Genomic DNA, 20,057 nt, shown 5'->3' with positions numbered 1-20,057 from the left:
AGTAAATTCACCACCTCTGGATTGTCACCTTGCAGCTAAACTCATGCGTATAATAAGGTGTAAAACACACACACACACACACACACACACACACACACACACACACACACACACACACACACGTTATTGTTATGGACAAAGAAGTATGACTAAAACATATTACATAAAAGTTCTGTCGAGAATGTGAAGAAACTGTGCACTTATGAACCCTAACCCATGTGTAATGGGGAGAGGTGACAAACAGTACAACAATCTCAGACGGTATATTTATGATTTGTGTTCATTTTGTTTTTATCGGCCGCTGCTCTATTGCTGGGAGCATCTGACTTTTAATTATATTCAAGCATTTTGTCCTGTTAAAACACCTCCCACCTCACTCCAACCAATTGATCAAATGCTTGCTTGTCACTTTGACCTCTAACTGGCACAAACTAGCGAAGGTTGCAGTGTCCAAGTAAACATGTTTACCAAAAATAGGGTGGGGTGGGGGCGGGGGTGCACCCTTGACCATCACATGTGCATTAATCAAGGGTTTAGTTTGTTGTTGTCGCACATAGGAGTGTAATGACAAAATGACAGCCTTTTAAATTAAGAGATTTTTATCCAAGGAACTACAGAAGCAAAAAGCAAAAAGACACAGTCAAGAAATAATAGTCCATGCATGATTGATTTTTCTCTTTAGGTCACGGTTAAAGTGATGTGTACAAACAGTCAATAAATAAATAAATGGCTATATATAATATTTAAAGGGTATTGTTTTTAATCACCTTTCTGACACATTTGTAGAACATGCAACTGGAACGATTAAAATTAAAATCAGATACGCGAATGCTTAAAGAAAGGATGTTTCTGTGGCGTCAGAATCCCCCCCCCCCCCCAAAAAAAAAAAAAAAAAAACAGCCCCAAAACAAACAAACCGCATAAAATTACTATTACAACAACCAAAAACTACACCATTGACACAAACGCATTCCCCCCCTGACATGCAACGATATTTATGAGACTTCATTGAAATTATAGGTACGGCTACTTTAGCAGAACTATCCCTTTAAAGAAGCCTGCGAGAGCTCAAGGACGGTCCATTTCACTGAAAAAAAGGGGAACTCGCTCGCTGCTCCGTGACACTTCGGAAAACACAACTCTCACAAATATCCCCCAAAAGAACCGCAAACGACTACTTTCCAACTCAACCCATGAATGCAGATGTCACGTCACGCACAAAATGCGCTTCCAGCGCGTAAACGCGCTCCCCGAAAAGCAACGCGCCCCCCCACCTTCCCCACCCTTCGGGACGTTTTCTATTTATAGCATCAGCTGTTGCAATACAAAGATTAGCTACTCTCCGTGTTGTGCCTGGCAGATGTGGAGGGCAGCGCGCTGCCGAGCGAGGCTGAGGGGCGGCGGTGGTAGCCTGACGCCGAGAGGACCGGGGCGATGCGGGGGGACGCGTCGCCGCTGTGAGGACGCTCCTTTTGTGTGTGCGCACACGACAGCGCGGCGGCTCTCGTAACGGTGAGTGCCTCAACCAAACCACCCGCCACCCTCCTCCACCCCTGGCCGTGAAGGCAACACCTTCAACGCGCCCACAAACAAAAAAAAACAACAAAACGTAGCGCTCGGCGCCGTACAAACAAGCTGTTGCCGTAGCCCGCCAGTGAGCTATAATAGCCGCTTGTCGGCGCGTTGCGGTGCGTGAGAGGGTTTCGTGTGCGGGGAGGCGGCTGCTCGCTGTATTCGTGCACGGCCTCGCGGCGTTTGCGGAAATCCCTTCTTTGCGTTGAAAAACACGACGAGGGGCGTCTGCCGTCCGTTTTCCACACGGTGTCACGCACGCACGCACGCACGTTCGCGCACGCTCGCGCACAGCGTCAGTAATGTTCCCGTTGGGAGGACGAGGATCGCCGGGGTTGGGGTTTATGATGATCGCCCCCTACAACTCCTCATTTTATCTGCTATCCATAAAAAAAAAAACCTTGATAAATAAATAAATAAACAAACAGGGAGTGAGTGGTGCACGCAGAGCCGGAGTCAGTCAGGGTGCCGTCCGTGATGGCTGCGACTTGAAGTGATGTGCTGGCTGGACGCAGACGACATCATCATCATCATCATCATCATCATCATCATCATCATCATCATCATCAGAAAGAGGGAGAGAGAGAGAGAGAGAGAGAGAGAGAGAGAGAAACAGAGAGATTCTTCCCGTATCAAATCATAGAATGAGATCATACAGAAGCAGGCAGTAGTCGAGCACGCACGCGCTCACACACTAAGTGTATGGGTGTGTGTGTGTTGTCTACTATTAATCTATTAATAACCTCATGAAATCACCAGATGATTTGACAGTGTCTGGATGCGCTGCCTTTTTTTTTTTTTAAGGAAAACTGCTCTGATCCCTGCATACTCTGTTGCTCACCATACTTGTGGGCGTAGAGGTTAGCTGACACATGCATGCCCCCCTCCTCTCCCACCCTCTCTCCACAATTTCTAAAACATGGAGAAAACGGAAATTCCCTTCTGGCTCATTGGTAGTGTTTTTCCGCCCTGGGGTTGTCATCTGTGACATATTCACCAGCCACTAACTTCTAAACTTCTAAAGACACTGAGAATAGAAGAGTCTCAGTGATGGAAACTCTCACTTCTCTCTCTCTCTCTCTCTCTCTCTCTCTCTCTCTCTCTCTCTCTCTCTCTCTCTCTCTCTCTCTCTCTCTCTCTCTCTCTCTCCTTGCCTGTCTCAAACTGTCCTTGCATGCAGGCTGATTCAGAACTGTAGAAGCGTTTTTAATATGGCCAATTCCAAATTCCCGTTCTAAATGACCCAAATTGAGGTCATGCAATAAAGTAAGAACTTGAGTGTGTTAGCTAAACAGAGTTGAAGAAGGTTTAACAATGGTCTTGTGTTGCTTGCTGGTTGTGACCATTTCTATTGACCTTTACTCAATCCGCTACACTCTGCACTTGATATATGCCATCGACAGACAAAGGGAGCAAGAGGTGTGTCTTGTCTTTACACACGTCAGCATGGTGACAGTGTTTATACTCTGGAGGCACCTGGGCCTCTTTGCTTGCACCCTGTCAGATCTCCTTGCACTCACACTATGAAAATATGCTCAATTTGCCATGCTTTTAAACTGCATTGAACTGATTTGTGTTTGAAAAATTAGTTCCTAGAATAAAAGCAAGCAGCCAAGTTTACACAAAATCCACGGTTGAAACAAGAGTACAAATTGCAAAATAGAATAAATAAGAATAAAATAAGATGATAGAAGATAGATGAAAAATAAAAAGTGCACACACAAGAGAAACACGCAATGTAAACAAAACAGCAGAATACCGTAGCAGCATGGCAGTGTGGTCAATGTACCATGTTCACATACTGCACATGCTGATGGGAATGGGTTAGAAAATTGCACAGCTTCAGGTATATTGCACAATGACAGTGGTGATTAGTGGTTACAGTGAGTTACCTGGAGCAGTGCTGATTGAACAGTCTCACAGCAGCAGGTAGGAAGGATGTGAGATAGCGTTCCTTCACACATTCAGGGTGAAGGAACCTGTCGCCGATGGAGCTTTCCAGTGCTGTCAGAGTGTTGTGCATGGGGTGTGTGCTGTTGTTCATCATGGATGACAGCTTAGCTACCATCCTGCTCTCCCCCACCACCTGCACAGTGTCCAGGGGGCACCCCAGGACAGAGCTGGCCGTCTTGATCAGTTTGTCCTGCCCCAGCAGACCACTCCATAGAAGATGGCTGACGCCACCACAGTGTCATAAAACAAGTCCAAGAAATGAAGAAAAGTCTAAAACTAAACACTGTGTCTCTGTGGCGTTTGTTGCAGCGAGTGGCCTTGAACTCGGTGAGCAACATACGACACCTTTGACTGATCAAGTCGAGTGTTGATATCAAGGTCACAGCAAAAGCGAGGGTGTGTACGGCCCTGTTCCCTGTTGTTCCTGTTGTGTGAAATATGTTCTCTGTTCCCATGTGAAGAGGGAAGTCCCTGTATCCTTTCCCAAGGCTTGCAAGCCGCCACGTCATGAGGAACAAGTGTTCAAAGAAGAATGACGCGCATACATACAGTAGATGAGGAGTATAGGCATTATAATACTGCCCCACTCACAGTATTATAATTCTTTTAAGTGAAATCAATCACCTATTTTTTATTTTTTTTTGCACTGATCGCTCTCTATTTTATCTGTATCAATATAGACGATATCTGGAACACGTACATGTTACCTTTCTTCCAGGACACGTCGGCAGAGTTTCACCTCTTAACCGTTGCGACAAAAGACAGGAATTCTTCAAACTGTTCCGAAAAGGACTTCCGACAAGCTTCATTTTTTTCAGACCAGACAGATTCCATCTCACAGTGAGTGACATTCAGAAAGTAAGATTAAGGTTCCAGATACAGCGGGACAGAATGTTGTGTCCAGTATGGACAATAATCCTCATTATTATTGTTTTAGTTGATGTAGATACCGTCCCACGTCTGTCTCCACGTAAACTCTCTGTCAAGTTTTTTTTTTCTTATTACGTCAGATTTAGATAGTTGCGTTATCTGCCCATTATTCTCATTACAAGACAGAGGGCCTTTAGTGGGCATTGAATTTATCTAAACAGGCTTTAACTTGTGGCAAAGTCTTATTGTGATTGTGATTCAAAGAACTATCAATGAGTTTTGTTCATGTTGGGAACTTTTCGGTCGCAAAAAATATTTCAAATAGTTGTTCGCTGGCTTACAGACGGTGTGAGTGTAGGTGTGAGCAAAAAATGGATGAGCTAAAGTCTGCATGATATATATCTAGTTCATATTATTAATAGTGTGCATATTTGACACCCTTTTTTTTTTTTACCTGAAGACACTTGAGCGAAGAACAGAGTGAGCCGAGACTCAGACGGTGAGTTGGAAAGTGGATGGAATGTTGCACCGCAGATCCTGATCTCACTGTCTGGTCCTGGAACAACAAGCATCCCCAGTTTCCCACTTTGTCCACTAAGATGCCCAAAGTCACAGCCGAGGGCAGTTTTTCACAGTCAAGTGTTGCTTATCGCGCTGCAGAGTAAAAAAAAAAAAAAAAAAAAAAAACACACAACGCTTTCTCCTTGATCTTTTCACTGCTGCTCGACATCCAAACAAGTGAAGTTCCACTGGTTTGAAAGGCTGTCATATAATGTAAATTGTACTTCAGCTGCAAATTCCATAGTGTACATATGTCAAACTTAGTAGGGCAACTCAGTCGAGATCCCCCCCCCCAAGGTTCTGCTCCACCAACTGGACATTATCTGTGGTGACTGGTGATGAAAACAGGCCGCAGGCACGCAACCGTTGGCGCGTTGCAGCAGACGTGGGAAAGCAGTGTTAGAGAGAGTGAGTTAGTTTTATGTTCACAGATTCAGTCCACCAGGCATGATCACAAAGCCACAATAAGTCGACGGTGCTGCGGTCACACTGGGCTTCCTTTGCACTTTTTGTTTTTCTGCACAGCAGTCCAACGCCGCAGATTGTGAAAGGGTACAATGGCAGAGACGTCGACATGGTGGGACTTTGTGAGCGCCGGCCAGCTGCCTGACTGACTGACTGACTGACTGACTGACTGAGGAGGCCGCTGAACACCAGGAATTTGGCTGGAAAATTCTTTGCCCAGCGTGGCACACAGATTGGCTGGTTGGTCTTCGGCAGGGAAGGAAACATCTTCCTTCCCTGCATTGTGCTGAGCAGGAAAGGATGGACTGGGGCCAGCTGACAGCTGTTTCCTGGTGGATGAGGGAGGAATGGGTGCGTGGGTGGTGTGTGTGTGTGTGTGTGTGTGTGTGTGTGTGTGTGTGTGTGTGTGTGTGTGTGTGTGTGTGTGTGTGTGTGTGTGTGTGTGTGTGTGTGAGTAGCGTCTCAATGCGCTCGTGCCCTTCTTGCTGCAGTTGAAGCTGAAATCTGCAGATTCCAGAGTGGAACCCTGCAGGATTCCTGCCGTGTGCAGCGCAAAGCAACACGGCACGACAGCTCACATGGTTGGGGAAAATGTGCCACATGTTGTGTACAACTAACATACATTGTGTTCAACGTATATAAAGGGCCAGACAGGGTGGCACGTTTCAGAGCTGTGATGGTAGTACTGTGAAATGCTGCGATACCTTTGCTTCAGGCTACACCGTCTTCATGTCAGAGTGGCCCTTTCTTTCTATTCTACTTGCTTGTGCAGACTTATGAGTGGAACTAACTTGTACATTTTGCAAGGTTCATTCTTATTAAAAAAAATGAACATTCATGACAAAACTGCAAAAGCAGCTGTTGACTGCTGCAACATTTTAAAGCGATTGTCTGACGGTAGTCCTTGTGTGACCTTGCCTCCTCCTCCTCCTCCTCCTCTTCCTCCTCCTCTCTCCTCTGCCTCACTGCCACTCTGCAGCCCTCTCTCTCTCTCTCTCTCCCTCTGTTTCTTTCTCTCTTTTTGTGGCCAGCTCTGGTCCAAGCTTTTTGCCATGACAGCAACCAGGTAGCCTGTCAAATGTAGAATCTGCATATAGAATCTGTGACTGTATTTGTGCAAGACTTTGAGTCGGGGTGCACGACATATCTTCATGTACATGTTTCGTACCGTCTCCACGAGGTGGAAAAAGAACCGTTGATCGCTTGCCTGTATATCAAAAGCTTGAGGCTCGACCGCGGATGACTGCTGTGGAAACAATTCCTTTTCAAATCGTCTCGCAGTCCAGCGAGATGCATGTTTATTTTCTGTCTCGAAAGCCATAATTACCGAGTACAGTTCTCAATCTCTGCTCAAGGCATCACATTTCTCTCTAGACTCTGCGGTTCCTGCGGCCTTACGAGAGTAGATGTCCAAAGACTCATGTCCAAATCGGGCTCTGCCTTCGACATTTTTTCCAAACGTTCGTCCGTGCTTTGGCTGCGCCGACACCACATCACACGGCGACGACAAGGCAGAAAGGCCCGATAAGCACAGAAAAGCTAATCTTGCTAGCAGCTGCATTCTGTTGCTGCATGACAAGAAAAAAAAAGCATTTTTTTTCCTAATTTATTGGGAAGCTCTTTGTGTGAAAGAGGCATCAGAAAGTTACATAAATCGCGCATGTGTGCCTTGCAACAAGTGAAACCTGATGTACTGGCTACACATTAGTCAATACACACTCATCTGTTATCAGCACTATCGTAGCGCAATAACCGAGCGCTGTGAGTCACCACAGTCGAGCTGCTTTAGCAAGTCCACAACGACATGGACCAGTGTGGTTTTCAACCACAAAACAAATATAATTTTTTTTTGAGAGGTGGGGAGCAATTCTTTTTGTTTGTTTTTCCAAACTCAATGTTGTCACGTCACAAAGTTAGAACTGTTCTCGAAGGAAGGGAAATGGAATGAGCAAAATATGTCATAAATGTTAGCTTAATAGAGTGAACATTCAGAATCAAATTAAGAACCACCGGTCTATAATAACAATAACAATCACCGTATTTCCCACAAATGTTTGTAAAAAATAATAATACAAGCTTCCCTTCAACTTAAATGTTTCCTTTCCACTTCTCTCTGTATTACAACTGTCACCCAGCTGTGGAAGTTTGTTACTGAACACTCATTTCATTTCTGAACTATACATATATGTATATATATATATATATATATATATATATATATTATTATTATTATTTCTTTTTTTTTTTCGTGTCTTCCTGCTTGTGGTCTCCATGGTGATGAAAAAGCAGCTCTGTCTTGTTCTCCCCGTCTGCTCCTTCCTCTCTTTAATGTCACCCCCCCTTTTTTTTCTTCCTCCCCTGTCCTCTTTCTTTCTTCCTGTCTCTCTCGCTCCTCCAGGTGTGTCTCACCAGCCACCTCCCAGCCTGCTTCCCACCTTCACCGCTGCCCTTGAGTCGGAGATGGCGACCAGCGCCGTGCCCAGCGACAACCTGCCCACGTACAAGCTGGTGGTGGTGGGGGATGGCGGCGTGGGGAAGAGCGCCCTCACCATCCAGTTTTTCCAGAAGATCTTTGTGCCGGACTACGACCCCACCATCGAGGACTCGTACCTCAAACACACTGAGATCGACGGACAGTGGGCCATACTGGATGGTGAGTGGCAGTCTGTCCGGTCGCTGCCTTTTAATGAAAGCTGCTGTGGTCTGCTGTGACCTGAGTCTGCTGGAGGAACAGGAGCAAAGTGTTTGTGATAGGAAAATGATGATGCCATGTGTTCACACTATTAGCACGGCTTCTAATGACAGTAGTCGTAGAGGCTAAGCCTACTGCTTGAAGCCCCTGAGAGGCTTCCTGGGTGAGCACCAGCTTGACGCGCTTGCTGTGATCCACGTTGTTGGTATCCACAAACAGACGAGACTTGTATTCAATGCAAAAGGTTTGTTTATTGCAGCTCACCGTGGCCCAGTGTGCAACAATCGACTCCTTCGGCGTAGTTCGACGATGTAGACACGACACTTTACTGGCAACGCGGTCAGAAAACTGTTTGTGCTCCACCCATCCGGCGACCTCTTAACACCTGACCGGATGCACCCACTTAAATGGGTGTGACACCAATTACAGTGCAGTGCCACCTAGTGGACGAAACACACGTTGGCAGAGAAGCTTTACTTCTGTAGCACCTTTAAGATGACATAAATAGAGTTATTTATAGAAATACATCATCAAAGAAGAGACAAAAGGAGAATTTCGAGAATCAGAATTTCCACAAACAGAACCATGAGCCATAAGTATCAAGTTCAACAGAACTTCTTGAGTATGATGTCTACTAATGCTTGCCATTTAAAGGTACATCTCTGTGAGTGTTGCATGTCCCTGTGCCGGGAAATCCCTGACTGATGCCCTTTAACTCTTCTTTTAAAATGAGTGTATCACGAGTTAAACAAGTAGCGTGTTTAAAATCAGGGAAGTTGTGAGCTCTTCTGTCACTCATTTTGCTGATCAGATTAACAATGTTGCACAATGTGACTGAACACGGGCCAAAAAAGTGAAAGACTTTGGAGCAGTAACTTGTACACGAAACAACAAAGTGGTAGGGAAATAAAATTCCCGGCACACGTTTTTATAGGCTTGTAGTTCTAAACAACACAGCTGTGATATCTAGCTGTGAAATGTTGCACGTAGCTCTTTGAACTGCTACACAGGTCATATTGTCCATGCAACTTTGGGTTCTCCATCTGTGCAGTGCTGGACACAGCCGGTCAGGAGGAATTCAGCGCCATGAGGGAGCAGTACATGAGGACAGGCGACGGTTTCCTCATCGTCTTCTCCGTGACGGACAAGGCCAGCTTCGAGCACGTCGACCGATTTCATCAGCTCATCCTGCGAGTCAAAGACAGGTGGGTCGCAGCGGCGGACGGCCCATTTCTTCTGTACACACTGATCGACGGCGCAATATTTGAGCAAAATGTTTGCCGGCCTCAGTCTGCCAAGGTTCAGTTTGCCCCCTGCAGGTAATCAGCGTCACGTGAGCGGGATTAGAATGATTAACCATCATTAGTCTCATGAGGCAGATTAAGAGTTTTGTTTCCGCAGCTCTAATCAGGTGCTAATTATTCAGCGGTGAGTGAGGAGGTTGCACGCACAATGTGAGACGGAACGAAAATAGGAACCGCTACAAAAGACTCTGCGTCTATTTTTAACTCTGCTCTACTGTGACTCCAATTTATTTTAAGGTTCTGATGTTAAGTAGCCTCCACAAAATGTGCGTAAGCGGGTGAGAAGCCTTTCACGTCCTGCTGCTGTGAGGTTCATGACTTGTTCCTGTCTCGTGTGCAGGGAGGCCTTTCCGATGGTGTTGGTGGCAAACAAGGTGGATCTGGTCCACCTGAGAAAAGTCACCAGTGAACAGGGCCAGGAGATGGCTGCAAAACATAGTGTAAGTGCACAACTGCCTTTTTTTGCATGTTGAGTGGCTGCAACGCGTTTTGAGTTGTCGTGTGTGCACGAGTGTGGCGTCTCCAGTGATTTTGGAACCACTGGAGAAAGCATGCAGGGGCACTGGGACAAAACAAGACAATTAAGAGCTCCAGTTACTGACAAAATAAAACAAACCAGTGCAAAAAAACAAACAAACAAAAACAAACACTCCGGCTTCACGGCTTATATTTGACAACTGCACCAGCAACATCAGTGCGCTATGCATTCAGAAGCTACGTGGAAAAAAACCCTGTGTAATTACTCACCAGCGTCAGTATTTGATGTGGAATAATGCACTTCTGTTTGGTAAGAAGTCCAAAATTCTGCCAAGCATGGGCTGATCAGCAGCTCAGTGCCTCTCCTCCCCCTCTGGTCGGGAACAATAAAGTCTTTTTTAGGTTTCAGCTTCTCTATACGAATTACACAGTGTTACATCACACAGTCTTTTGTGAGTTCTTTTGTTACCTCTGGCACGCCGCACACCTCACAGATCTGGCAGGGGAAAAAACACAGCCGGTGTGAATTCGAGAATGAAAATTAAAATCTGTGTTGTTTAAAGTCTGCTTGACCATAAACTGAAGCGTAGATTCTGTGAGCCGCAATCTGTGACTTTCCAGTTATTTAGTTGCAACGACTGGGGTTCAAAAATACCTAAAAATAACCCAAAATTGGCCAAGATGACAAACGTTGATGTTTAAGGAAGTTACTGAAAGTTTTTACACCCATTTTTTGCTGATGTTTGTCTTTGTCGTTCACTTGAAAAGACCTTGGATCAATGGAGTAATGTGGCTTTCTTTGCTTGTCAAATTTAAAGGGTCGACAATTACACAGAACTGTCTGCTGTGCGCTGACGTGTTAAAAATAAAGCGTTTGCTCCAAGTAGCCCCGCCCGTGCACAGAGCCACGGTTGCCGTAGAACAGACAGGAACTGAGAAAGTGACTGACTTGTTCCTTTGCCATTTCTAGATAACTTATATTGAAACCAGTGCCAAGGACCCCCCCATGAATGTGGACAAAGCCTTTCATGAACTGGTTCGTGTAATAAGGTAACGGCAATATTTCCTCAGTTTAAAAGGACAACCACTGCAAAAAAAAAAAAAAACCCTGTACACCCAAATGTGACTCATATGGTTAACTGGAATCATTTGCAGCCTGTTGGGAAGAAACAGTTGGTCAGCAAAACGGTTAAAGAGCAGCAGACGAGAAAGCCAATGAGCTATTTCCTGTTGTAGTCAAAACGTGGAATTTTGAATATTTTTTTGTTGGGAGGAAAAACACATGTGATGTTACTCCTGGTCAATATAGAGTTTCAAGTAATCCTTTCGAAGGAAATTCGTCATTGTTCAGACGCCCACTCCATCCCAGACTTGAAAGCAATAAATCTATTTTTATTAAAGCCAGTAAACTCCCAGTGCAACTCTGCCATCTAGTGGCCAGGCTGTCAAAAGTCACTCAGAAACGCATGTTGAGGTGACAGATGAGGACGATTGCTGGTCGGCCAATCAGGATGTCGACGCTAATGTGGCTCCTCTCCTTCCCGTTTGTGCACACAGGCAACAGGTGCCGGAGCGAAACCAGAAGAAGAAAAAGAAGATGAAGTGGAGAGCCGAGCGCTCCACAAGTTCACACAGGTTCCACTGCGCCATATTGTGACCTCCCTCGTCCCGGTTTTCCCATTCAACAAGCACACACCGATACACACACACACACACACAAACACACCTTCGGATGCCCTGAAATGACCCCCCCAGCCGTGGGTCACCTCCGGAGCACAAAAGTGGTGGATGAAAGGCGAAAGGACTGGGAGGAAAAGAAGTGATTCTAAAACAACAAAAACTGATGTCCCTCCAACGAGGCTTTGCAACTCGAGTCTCCCTCCCTCTCTCTCTCTCTCTCTCTCTCTCTCTCTCTCTCTCTCTCTCTCTCTCTCTCTCTCCCTCTCCCTTATTTCTGCTTTCTTTCAAAAGGTCTCATCTTTCTTCCATGAACATCCACAGCATCAGTGAACTCTTATCGATCAGGTGTTACTTGACTATCAAACATGGCACAATATGACTGGACCCCAGAGGAGGGTGGAGAAAAGGAAAGAAAAAAAAAAAAAAAAGACGGATCTAAATTTGCCCCCTGAGTGCTGGAGACCTTTGACCTCTTGAAAAAAAAGGGAAAGTCAACTGGACGGACGGGCCCGCAAATGGAAACTGTGACCTCTGACCTCTGTCTTCGACCAGGAGGGGAATCACCCACGTCCTCTCCAGACATTCTCCCACTCGGTGGAGGGAGGCAGCATCCAAGATGGGACCAAAGGCTCAGTGTTAGAAAGAGGAGGCCTGGTGTGACGTCGTCGATGAAAGAAGCGCTTGTTCTCGGACGCGCCGAGGAAACGGGAGACGGAGGAGGTTGTGCAAGTGGACGGGTTGATGGTGACTGAGTTCATTGAAGTGTTGTGGCGTGAGGGCGAGCGTGATCGGCGCATGTGGTCGCAGCTCTGCAGGTGAAGAGTGAACGGGGTCGGTGTCAGCGGCGGCGGCGGCACATCGCATCCACATCGTCGGAGCAGTCCGTTGTCAAGTTGTTCTCATCTAGTGTTTACAGACAGTCCCAGTGGTCCCAGTGGTCCCAGTGGTCCCAGTTAAGACTTTTCCTCTTCAGTTCAGTCGTCAGTACTGTAGTGACAATAGCAGCCCTAGTCTTTTTGTTTCATTTTTGTTGCCTTTTCTCAGTCTTAACTCCTTCAAGTTACTTTGCCATCATGTTTTTTTTTGGAAATCTCCGCGGGGAGAAGTGATAGAAAAAAAAAATACTTCTGGGATATATAGAGATGTATAAAAAGAAATCTGACTGCGTGACGGATGTACACGGATGTCTCTTTCTGCATGAGCGCAGAGCAGATGAGGGACGCCTCGAGGCACAGCCGGCTGGAGGAGCTGACTCTTTGCACTGGCCACCAACCAAAATAATGTGATGTCACTTTATTTAAACTTTTTGGGGCTTTTTTTTCTTTTTTTTCTTTTCTTCAACCAGACCGCATTCAGGACTAAACGTTAGGGAGGAATAAAAGGACAAAAGGGCCGCCGCTCCGCACAGACTAATCTATCAGCAGTGTGTCGCTCCTGGACTCCAAGCCATGTCAGTTGTAGCCACGAGGCCCCCGTGTGGTGGAAGAAATCCACAGCGGGCGTTCAGCTCGTGGCTGTGATGGGGGAGGGCGGGAACCATCAGTTAATAACCTTTGAAATGGCTTGTACTGTTAACGCTCCAATCTTTCTTTTCCTCGTCCGGATGAAGGAAATACATTTTTTTGCACTTTTTTAATACGGCTTCTGACGTCGTTCCCGTCGGCGTTCAGCGCCGCCAAGTGGAGGGGGGCGAGTCGCGGACCATTACGGCTGAATGTAAAGATCAGAAGGTTTCGAGTAGTAGCAGGCAGTCAACGCGGCGGTTGCCCCTCCCCCGCCTGCTGCCTCGTCACAGCAACTCGATAACGATGGAACTGGATCCATCAGAAGGAGTTGGAGGAAAGTTGAAGGAGAAGAGAAAAGTGTTTCGGGCTTCGGCCACACAGGGAACCAACCGACACCTAACGGACAAGGAACATGTGAGGTTTGATGAGAGGCGAGCGCTGAAGTGACAGGCTTGTGTCTGGTGGAAGAGGAGAAATCTGTAAAAGAAAAAAAGAAAAGAAAAAAAAAACAGAGAAAAAATATCTTGAATGTGTTTGATGAAAAATGTTGTATCATGTATGTTTGATACCATTTTGTATTATTGATATGATTCCTGCAAAGTGTTTTTTAAAAGGACTGAATAATTTATTACTGTCTACGTTACCTCAGCGTGTCCCAGACCTGGACAAAAAGTTGAACCCCATACCAACAACCCTCCATTTGTTTTAATTTTTGATTTCATTTTTTCCAACGCAAAGTTGTGGGTTTGACGAGATGAGGACCAAGTTGAAGAAGGTGAAGTAATGTCCTCTGTTTTATTGACGCGAGTGTTTGAGCATTACAAGTCAAATGATGGCTGAATGCACCAACGTTTTTGTTTCCTCCAGCAAAACCAAAAAAAAAAAAAAAAAAAAAAAAAATCTGTCTGTGCTCACTCAAGGTCCCATATTCAACTCACAGCCTCACAAGATGAGGGTAAAAAAACAAAAACAATATATATTTAGCCCTCTGTTTACAGCCTCCAGCAAAAACAGTTGCTCTTCACCTCCTGGACTAGAAAACAAGGCAGGCACGACATGGGAGTCGAAGGGCAGAACCAGCACTGTGCTCACCTGGCCAGCAGCATCCTGGCAGACGTGGCAGTGCCCATTTGTGACGTCACAAATGGGCAAGTTCCACAACGGTATGCTTCTGAGAACAAGCAGGTTTCCGGTGGGAGTTCATCAGCAGCTTACAGACACTGGCGTTGGTCTTGCACAGAGTGGGCGGGACCTTTTAGGATGATAACTTTGATGCCAGCTGCACCAGAGCTGAAGGCCGGACTGGGTACCGCTGACTTCACTTGTTAACACTGGAAACAGGCGTTTTCCAGCTAATCAACACGGACTAACCAACTGAATGTCTTACAAGGTCGTTTGATCAGAACCAGTTTGGCTTCAGACTGGTTCTCTATTGGACAGCGCCGAGCTAACCTTACCAGTGTGCCACATACTGGTTTCACTGGCGGTATCAAACATCTCACTGGAGGGACCGTGAAGCAAAACAAGGGCATTTCCAAAATGTTGCGCGATGCTTGAAGCAGACAGTGATCGTGCACCAGCCTGACATCCTCTTGTCAACTCGTTTACTTTTTGTTAAAGGTTCAAAATGCAAATCCTAATGGCTGGTGCCCCCATCACACACTGATCTATTGTGCCATCTTCATTTTTCAGACCAGAGACGAATCATGTTGCTTTAAACATCAATCTGTTATCTGACCCTGAACTATATGTGAGCTAAATTAAGCACTTTTATTTTGAAATGTTGGGAGAGATGCCTTGATTTTTGAAATTTCCCCCTTGGTATCGTTTATGCAGTCTGTTTGAGTTGTGTACGTCCTAAAACTGTTTAAAGGGCCTTGTAGACATTTTAATTCAGTTTTGTAATATGCGGGGGGGTGGGGTGGGGAAGAATGGATTTGTCACACCAGTTGTGTATTGTATGTTTTTTGGACAGGTCTGTTGTGTTCTAACTGGCTGTGTCGGACTGAGGAGCTAGACGAGGCACAAACTAACTGTGGCCTTTTTCTCTAGCCTCAGGGGTTGAATATATTTCAATAAAGAAAAATACAAATATTCTGACACGTCTCTCTCATCCACTGCTTCATTTTTGCTTTTTTTTTTTTTGCTCGAGTGGATGCTGAAAGTGTCTCCTTCGGCCGGAGCCTCTCCCAGGTGTCACAGAATGAAGGCAGGGTGACAACCTCTGGACAAGTCGCCAGGTCAATGCAGGGCCACATAGCGACAAACAGCCATTCGCAGGCAGGAATCGAACCCACAACCTTCTGGCTAACCGCTGAGCAACCGTGGAACTTCATGTCCTCTTCTGCTAAAACCCATCAATCTCCTCTCTGCTCTTCCTCCAGGCCTCCTGCCCACTTTCAAACTTAGTAACCCTCCCCTGTTATCTGCCACAGCCGGTCGGTACATGTCGACAAGCATTTGGAGGGTCGGTGTGCTTGTTCAGCAGAAGCTCGCCCAATTAATCTTTACTGCTGTCAGGGTCCATTGAGTTCAGCACACCGCTGGAATCTCCATTTCTTCTCAAGATTGGGGTGGGGGTTGAGCGATGGAGGGGGGTGGGGGGGCAGCACACCAGGCCGCCTCTGTATCGATTCCTGTCCTCTAAGTGGAATCGGGAAGGAAATGAGGAGCAAGAAAGCTGCAGAATGGTGCTCAGGGGCTTCCAGACTCAGCGGGTGTAACTGCAGCCCCTCCCTAACAAATCAAGGACAGCTGAGTGCACCGTAAATCAGCTGGAGAGGAGATGAGACAGTGCTTCCATTTGACCTGCGGCTGATCGGGAAGATTTCTTCAGCGCTGGTTTAACTCAGGAGGTAACCGAGACACTCTGTGCCACCACTGTGTCCTCTACCGTGGAGATCTTTCATCAGAGGATGGGCCGGGATGAAGAGCGCCTGCTCGTTCTTGTGTGTCTTATGGGTCTTTCCAACGGTCACCACTAGGTGTCAGCACTTACCTGACTGGCCTCTCTAATTTCGAACTTGGCCGTGCACCAGACGGATACAGGGGCAAAGAAAGTTGTTAAGCAGCAAAACTGTAGTGCCGAATGTTTAACTTGGGATTCCTAAGCGCTTGGTTTCTTTTGGCTCGGATCCTTCACAGCTGCTGCAGGGACTCGTTGTGCCTTGTCTTCTCTTTGGCCTTTCAAAGTGTGAGTTATGTTTTTATGCCTTTTTGGCTAAGGGTGGAGAAAAAAAAAAAAAGGCACTCGCAGATGTGGCTGGAATAGCAAATAAAAAAATAATGATGAAGTAAAAGTCAAACACACTCATTCACAATGCTAACACGCTGTGCGGGAGCGACGCGACTGACTGAAGCTAAATAACGTATCGATCCACAGTGTCTTCAAGGCGTTCGAGGCTCCCGGCTTTCACTTCACACACACCCGCTAGCCTGTGTGCCCACCCACGCGTATCGACGCTCAACTCCCAGTGTGCGGTCTTTACCCTACCATCCATCATCCTCGCTTCACCTCCTGCACACTTGACCGCTGGGACTCGGTGGGGTGGAGGTTATGGAGCTTTAACTGTGCTGACCCTCGGCTCCACCTGGTAATGTATTTATAGCATTGATTCTCTCTCAAACGCCTCTTTAAACTTGGCGACGCCGGCTCATTGATTCCCCAAGTAGCTGCGATTGGTTTTCTTTGAACACTTTGTCGTCCAGTGTTTGCTTCTTGTAAGGTTTGCCTCTGGTGTCTTTGCCAGCTTATGTGAGATTAACAGACATCTGTTTTATTCTTTTTCTTACCAACTTGAATATTTACTTATTTTCACTGTATTTTTCTATTCATTTATTTATTTTGCCTCACACACGGTTTGGTGTCAGCAACACACCAGCGTCTATTCTCGCTTTTCCTCGTCCAATTTGTCACTACTGCAGGATACATAGAACCAAGCAGAGGTGTGTCATCGCAGGATAGGATTCCATTTTACTGTGATCCAGATTAAATATTGATTGCTTGGGAAGTAATTTAGAGAGCCAAAAACCCACGAAAGAAAAGCCAGAACCTGGAAGAGTTGATGCCTCTGTGTGATACGTACAACTGAACACAAGGCAGCGTGCTTGGTTTGTTGCGTATTAACATGCTGGCCACAACATGCATGACACCTGCAGGGGCCGCATTTAAATGGAAATGTAAAACTGCCGTGCGGCGTCACATGAAGGGGCTTGACTGCAGGCGGCGCAGCCTCGCTGAATGTAATGATTCCATTCATTGATGTCGCTACGTGTACACAGATGTCAAGTAGCTGTTTAACATACCTATTGTAATGGATGGACATCCAAAGTGTGTGCGTGTGAAAAAAAAGTTTGTCAGGCCAGTAGCCCTCACCCTTTGATCCCTGTTGAAACAAGTGTATTGAAACACTCAGACTTTTTCCCTTGTACATTTCTAAATCCCCCCCCCCCTCCTTTGCAGTCAAAAGGGGTCTTCCAAGATCAAGCAGAGCTTGAAAAGGGGGCTTAACAATGCCTGCACCAAAATCACCCCGTGTGCTCAGCCTTTACATTTCAGAGCTGTTCAATCTGTCAGCGAACAAAGGGACTCATCTGTCCCAGCAGGTAGAGTTGATCAGACTCAGCAGATACAGTCTTTGGCACTTAGTACTCTGCAGGGAGATTCTTTTACAAGTCAAAGCCCATCGACGGAGCAGCAGCAGAAGAAAACCCCCTCTGGGACTCCAGACGCCAGGAGGGGTGAATGATGCTGATGCTGAAGGGTGTCGGTGATGAAGACAAGTGGGAAGGAGGAGGAGGAGGAGGAGTGAACTGCTGAACTGTCGAATGGAAGAGACACACTGGTGAGGCAGCCACTGCACACAATGACGGCACACACAGTGGCAGGAGTGACGCAAAGAGTTGTGTGAGAGGAAGCAGAAAAGACGCAAACAGCCGTTGGGAAGGTGACTGAGTTTTTCTGACCAAACACACACACACAGACACACACACACACACACACACACACACACACACACACACACACACACACACACAGACACACACACACGCTAGCACACAAAGGAAACTGCAAGAAGCTTAACAAGAATGCCCTGCATCAGAGACCCAATGAGTTGAGTTTCTTTCAGTTTCATGCTGTTAACTACATTCCTCATGTTTCCCGTGCTGACAAATCCAGGATCATCATCCTCATCAAGAATCAGCCTTATGGACGAGCAAGGGCTCTGTTTGGTTTATATCCTTGCTTGCTTTCCTGATGTGGATAACAAGCAGAGGAGCTCTGTAAACTGGCCCAAGCAATTTATCATTTCAGTTTCATTGATCTCCGCACTGGGAGAAAAGCATTATTTATTCAGCCTGAGACTTCATCTCTCACTCATCACCAAAGGGGAATCAGCAGGGCGATAATGCTCTCTGGGTGTCCGTCATGTTTGTGCACTAATTAAGGAGAGGCAGAGCAGCAGTCAAGCATATTTGTCACTTTATTTTTGCTGCCTGCTGGCAGGGGAGCAGGAGCCAGAGGGGGCATGAGCTGTCTGCCGGGAGAGCCGAAATTCACTTGTGAATCATCAGCAATCAAAATGCTTTTATGACTACCACACCATGCATAATTCATTGTGGTGTTTTTTTTTCAAAGCCATCAGTATTTGTCAATTACCACTTTGACAAAACCATAAACCTTTAACAGCTGGCCAGAAAACACTGACACAATTAAACCAAAAAAAAAAAAAAGAAAAGTTAATGTCCCCACAAGAAAAACAATTTGGACTGAAACAGCAGGTGGTGAGGGAAATACGACACTCAAAGGGAAAGCACCTCTAAATAGTCCGTCAAACAACTCGCACCAGTGAACAGTGAAATAAACCCGAGCAGGACTTGGCCTGGCCTGGCCAGGTCATGACTACGACTACGACTACTACTACAGTCGCAAAACTTCACATCAGCGGCACAAAGCCCAGTCACAAAGCAGCCGTGGCGGTGGAGGCCGCTGCTTTTATAGGCCCCTCCTTCCTGATTGCTGCTGGATCACAAACAGGTGCGCCGTCCTGCTGCACCAATCAGCCTCCAGCTGGAGGAAGCAGAGGGAAGCCTGGCCAGACTATCTGTGTACCTTTCTCTTGCATATGCTGTTACGATATGGCATCATCATTTCACTCTTGAGCACAGCTGGAAGGCTTCTGTGCCTATTAACTGGTCTGGCGCGCTCTGCGAAAGCAATTTGGTTAGAAAAATTGAGTTTTATGTTCACAGTGTTGAGAGCAGAAGTGTGTCAAGAGGTACTTTAGCAATTGAAAAATGCTGCAATCTGTTGTGAAAGTAATTTTGTTTGCATAGAGCCATCGAAAACCTCCTTCCTTCTTTTCCATGCACTTCCTAGCAACAGGCTGCGAACATCAGTTCTCCCATCCAGACACATCCCCACTGATGGGTTCAACATTGGAAGAAGAGCAGTTGTCCTTGGAAGAGGAAGGAGGGACCTTGATGGAGAGAGCGTCTGCAAGCACTGAAGGAGATTGAAGCGTGGATCCATATAATGGAAGAAAGAACGACCCCTCATTCTAAAGTGCTTAAAGGAGGTCTAAACACCCCCCCCCCCGCTTTATGGAAAACCAGACGAGTGGAAAAAATATGAAGTTAAACTTGTATAACATTTTTTTAAACACACTATATGTCATACATCCAAGAAATGTGTTTTCATCACTCCACAGCACGGCTTGCCCCTGTTTCGACCCCGACAACACAAGGGAAGCAACACAATGGCTCACACTGCACCAAGATGAAGCATCAGATTTATTACCATGTATTCTAAAACTGAAATAAATAAACACATGAATGATGGAAGGAGCAGGAAGTCATACTCTGACCTGTAGCAGACTAGAGAGAGATAGAGAGATAGGGAGAGGGAGAGAGAGAGAGAGAGAGAGAGAGTGAGAGAATGAGACAGAGAGAGACAGATAGAGGGAGAGACAGAGAGAG

The 20,057-nt window shown here is 46.2% G+C and overlaps 1 protein-coding gene across 1 annotated transcript; it reads left to right on the top strand.

Moving 5' to 3' along the window:
• Nucleotides 1–1,314: 1,314 nt before the first annotated feature.
• Nucleotides 1,315–15,179, top strand: mrasa (muscle RAS oncogene homolog a). The gene is made up of 6 exons (XM_076048504.1): nt 1,315–1,512; nt 7,820–8,074; nt 9,165–9,318; nt 9,758–9,857; nt 10,865–10,944; nt 11,452–15,179. The coding sequence occupies exons 2-6, from the start codon at nt 7,882–7,884 to the stop codon at nt 11,549–11,551; spliced, it is 627 nt and encodes a 208-aa protein (XP_075904619.1). The 5' UTR covers nt 1,315–1,512; nt 7,820–7,881; the 3' UTR covers nt 11,552–15,179.
• Nucleotides 15,180–20,057: the final 4,878 nt, after the last annotated feature.

This window comes from Nelusetta ayraudi, unplaced genomic scaffold (genome assembly GCF_046127955.1).
Source record: "Nelusetta ayraudi isolate G7.1 ecotype Tasmania unplaced genomic scaffold, CSIRO-AGI_Nayr_v1 ptg000102l, whole genome shotgun sequence".
Taxonomy (NCBI): Eukaryota; Metazoa; Chordata; class Actinopteri; order Tetraodontiformes; family Monacanthidae; genus Nelusetta; species Nelusetta ayraudi.
The sequence above is the reverse complement of the archived record's forward strand: the minus strand, read 5'-3'. Positions and strand labels throughout refer to the sequence as shown.

What these genes read in the sequence shown, in the direction of transcription:
- mrasa (XM_076048504.1), top strand. Translation starts at nt 7,882, where the DNA reads ATGGCGACCAGCGCCGTGCCCAGCGACAACCTGCCCACGTACAAGCTG. An exon ending in ACAGTGGGCCATACTGGATG is followed by an intron (nt 8,075 to 9,164) that starts GTGAGTGGCAGT and finishes CCATCTGTGCAG; the next exon opens with TGCTGGACACAGCCGGTCAG. An exon ending in ATCCTGCGAGTCAAAGACAG is followed by an intron (nt 9,319 to 9,757) that starts GTGGGTCGCAGC and finishes TCTCGTGTGCAG; the next exon opens with GGAGGCCTTTCCGATGGTGT.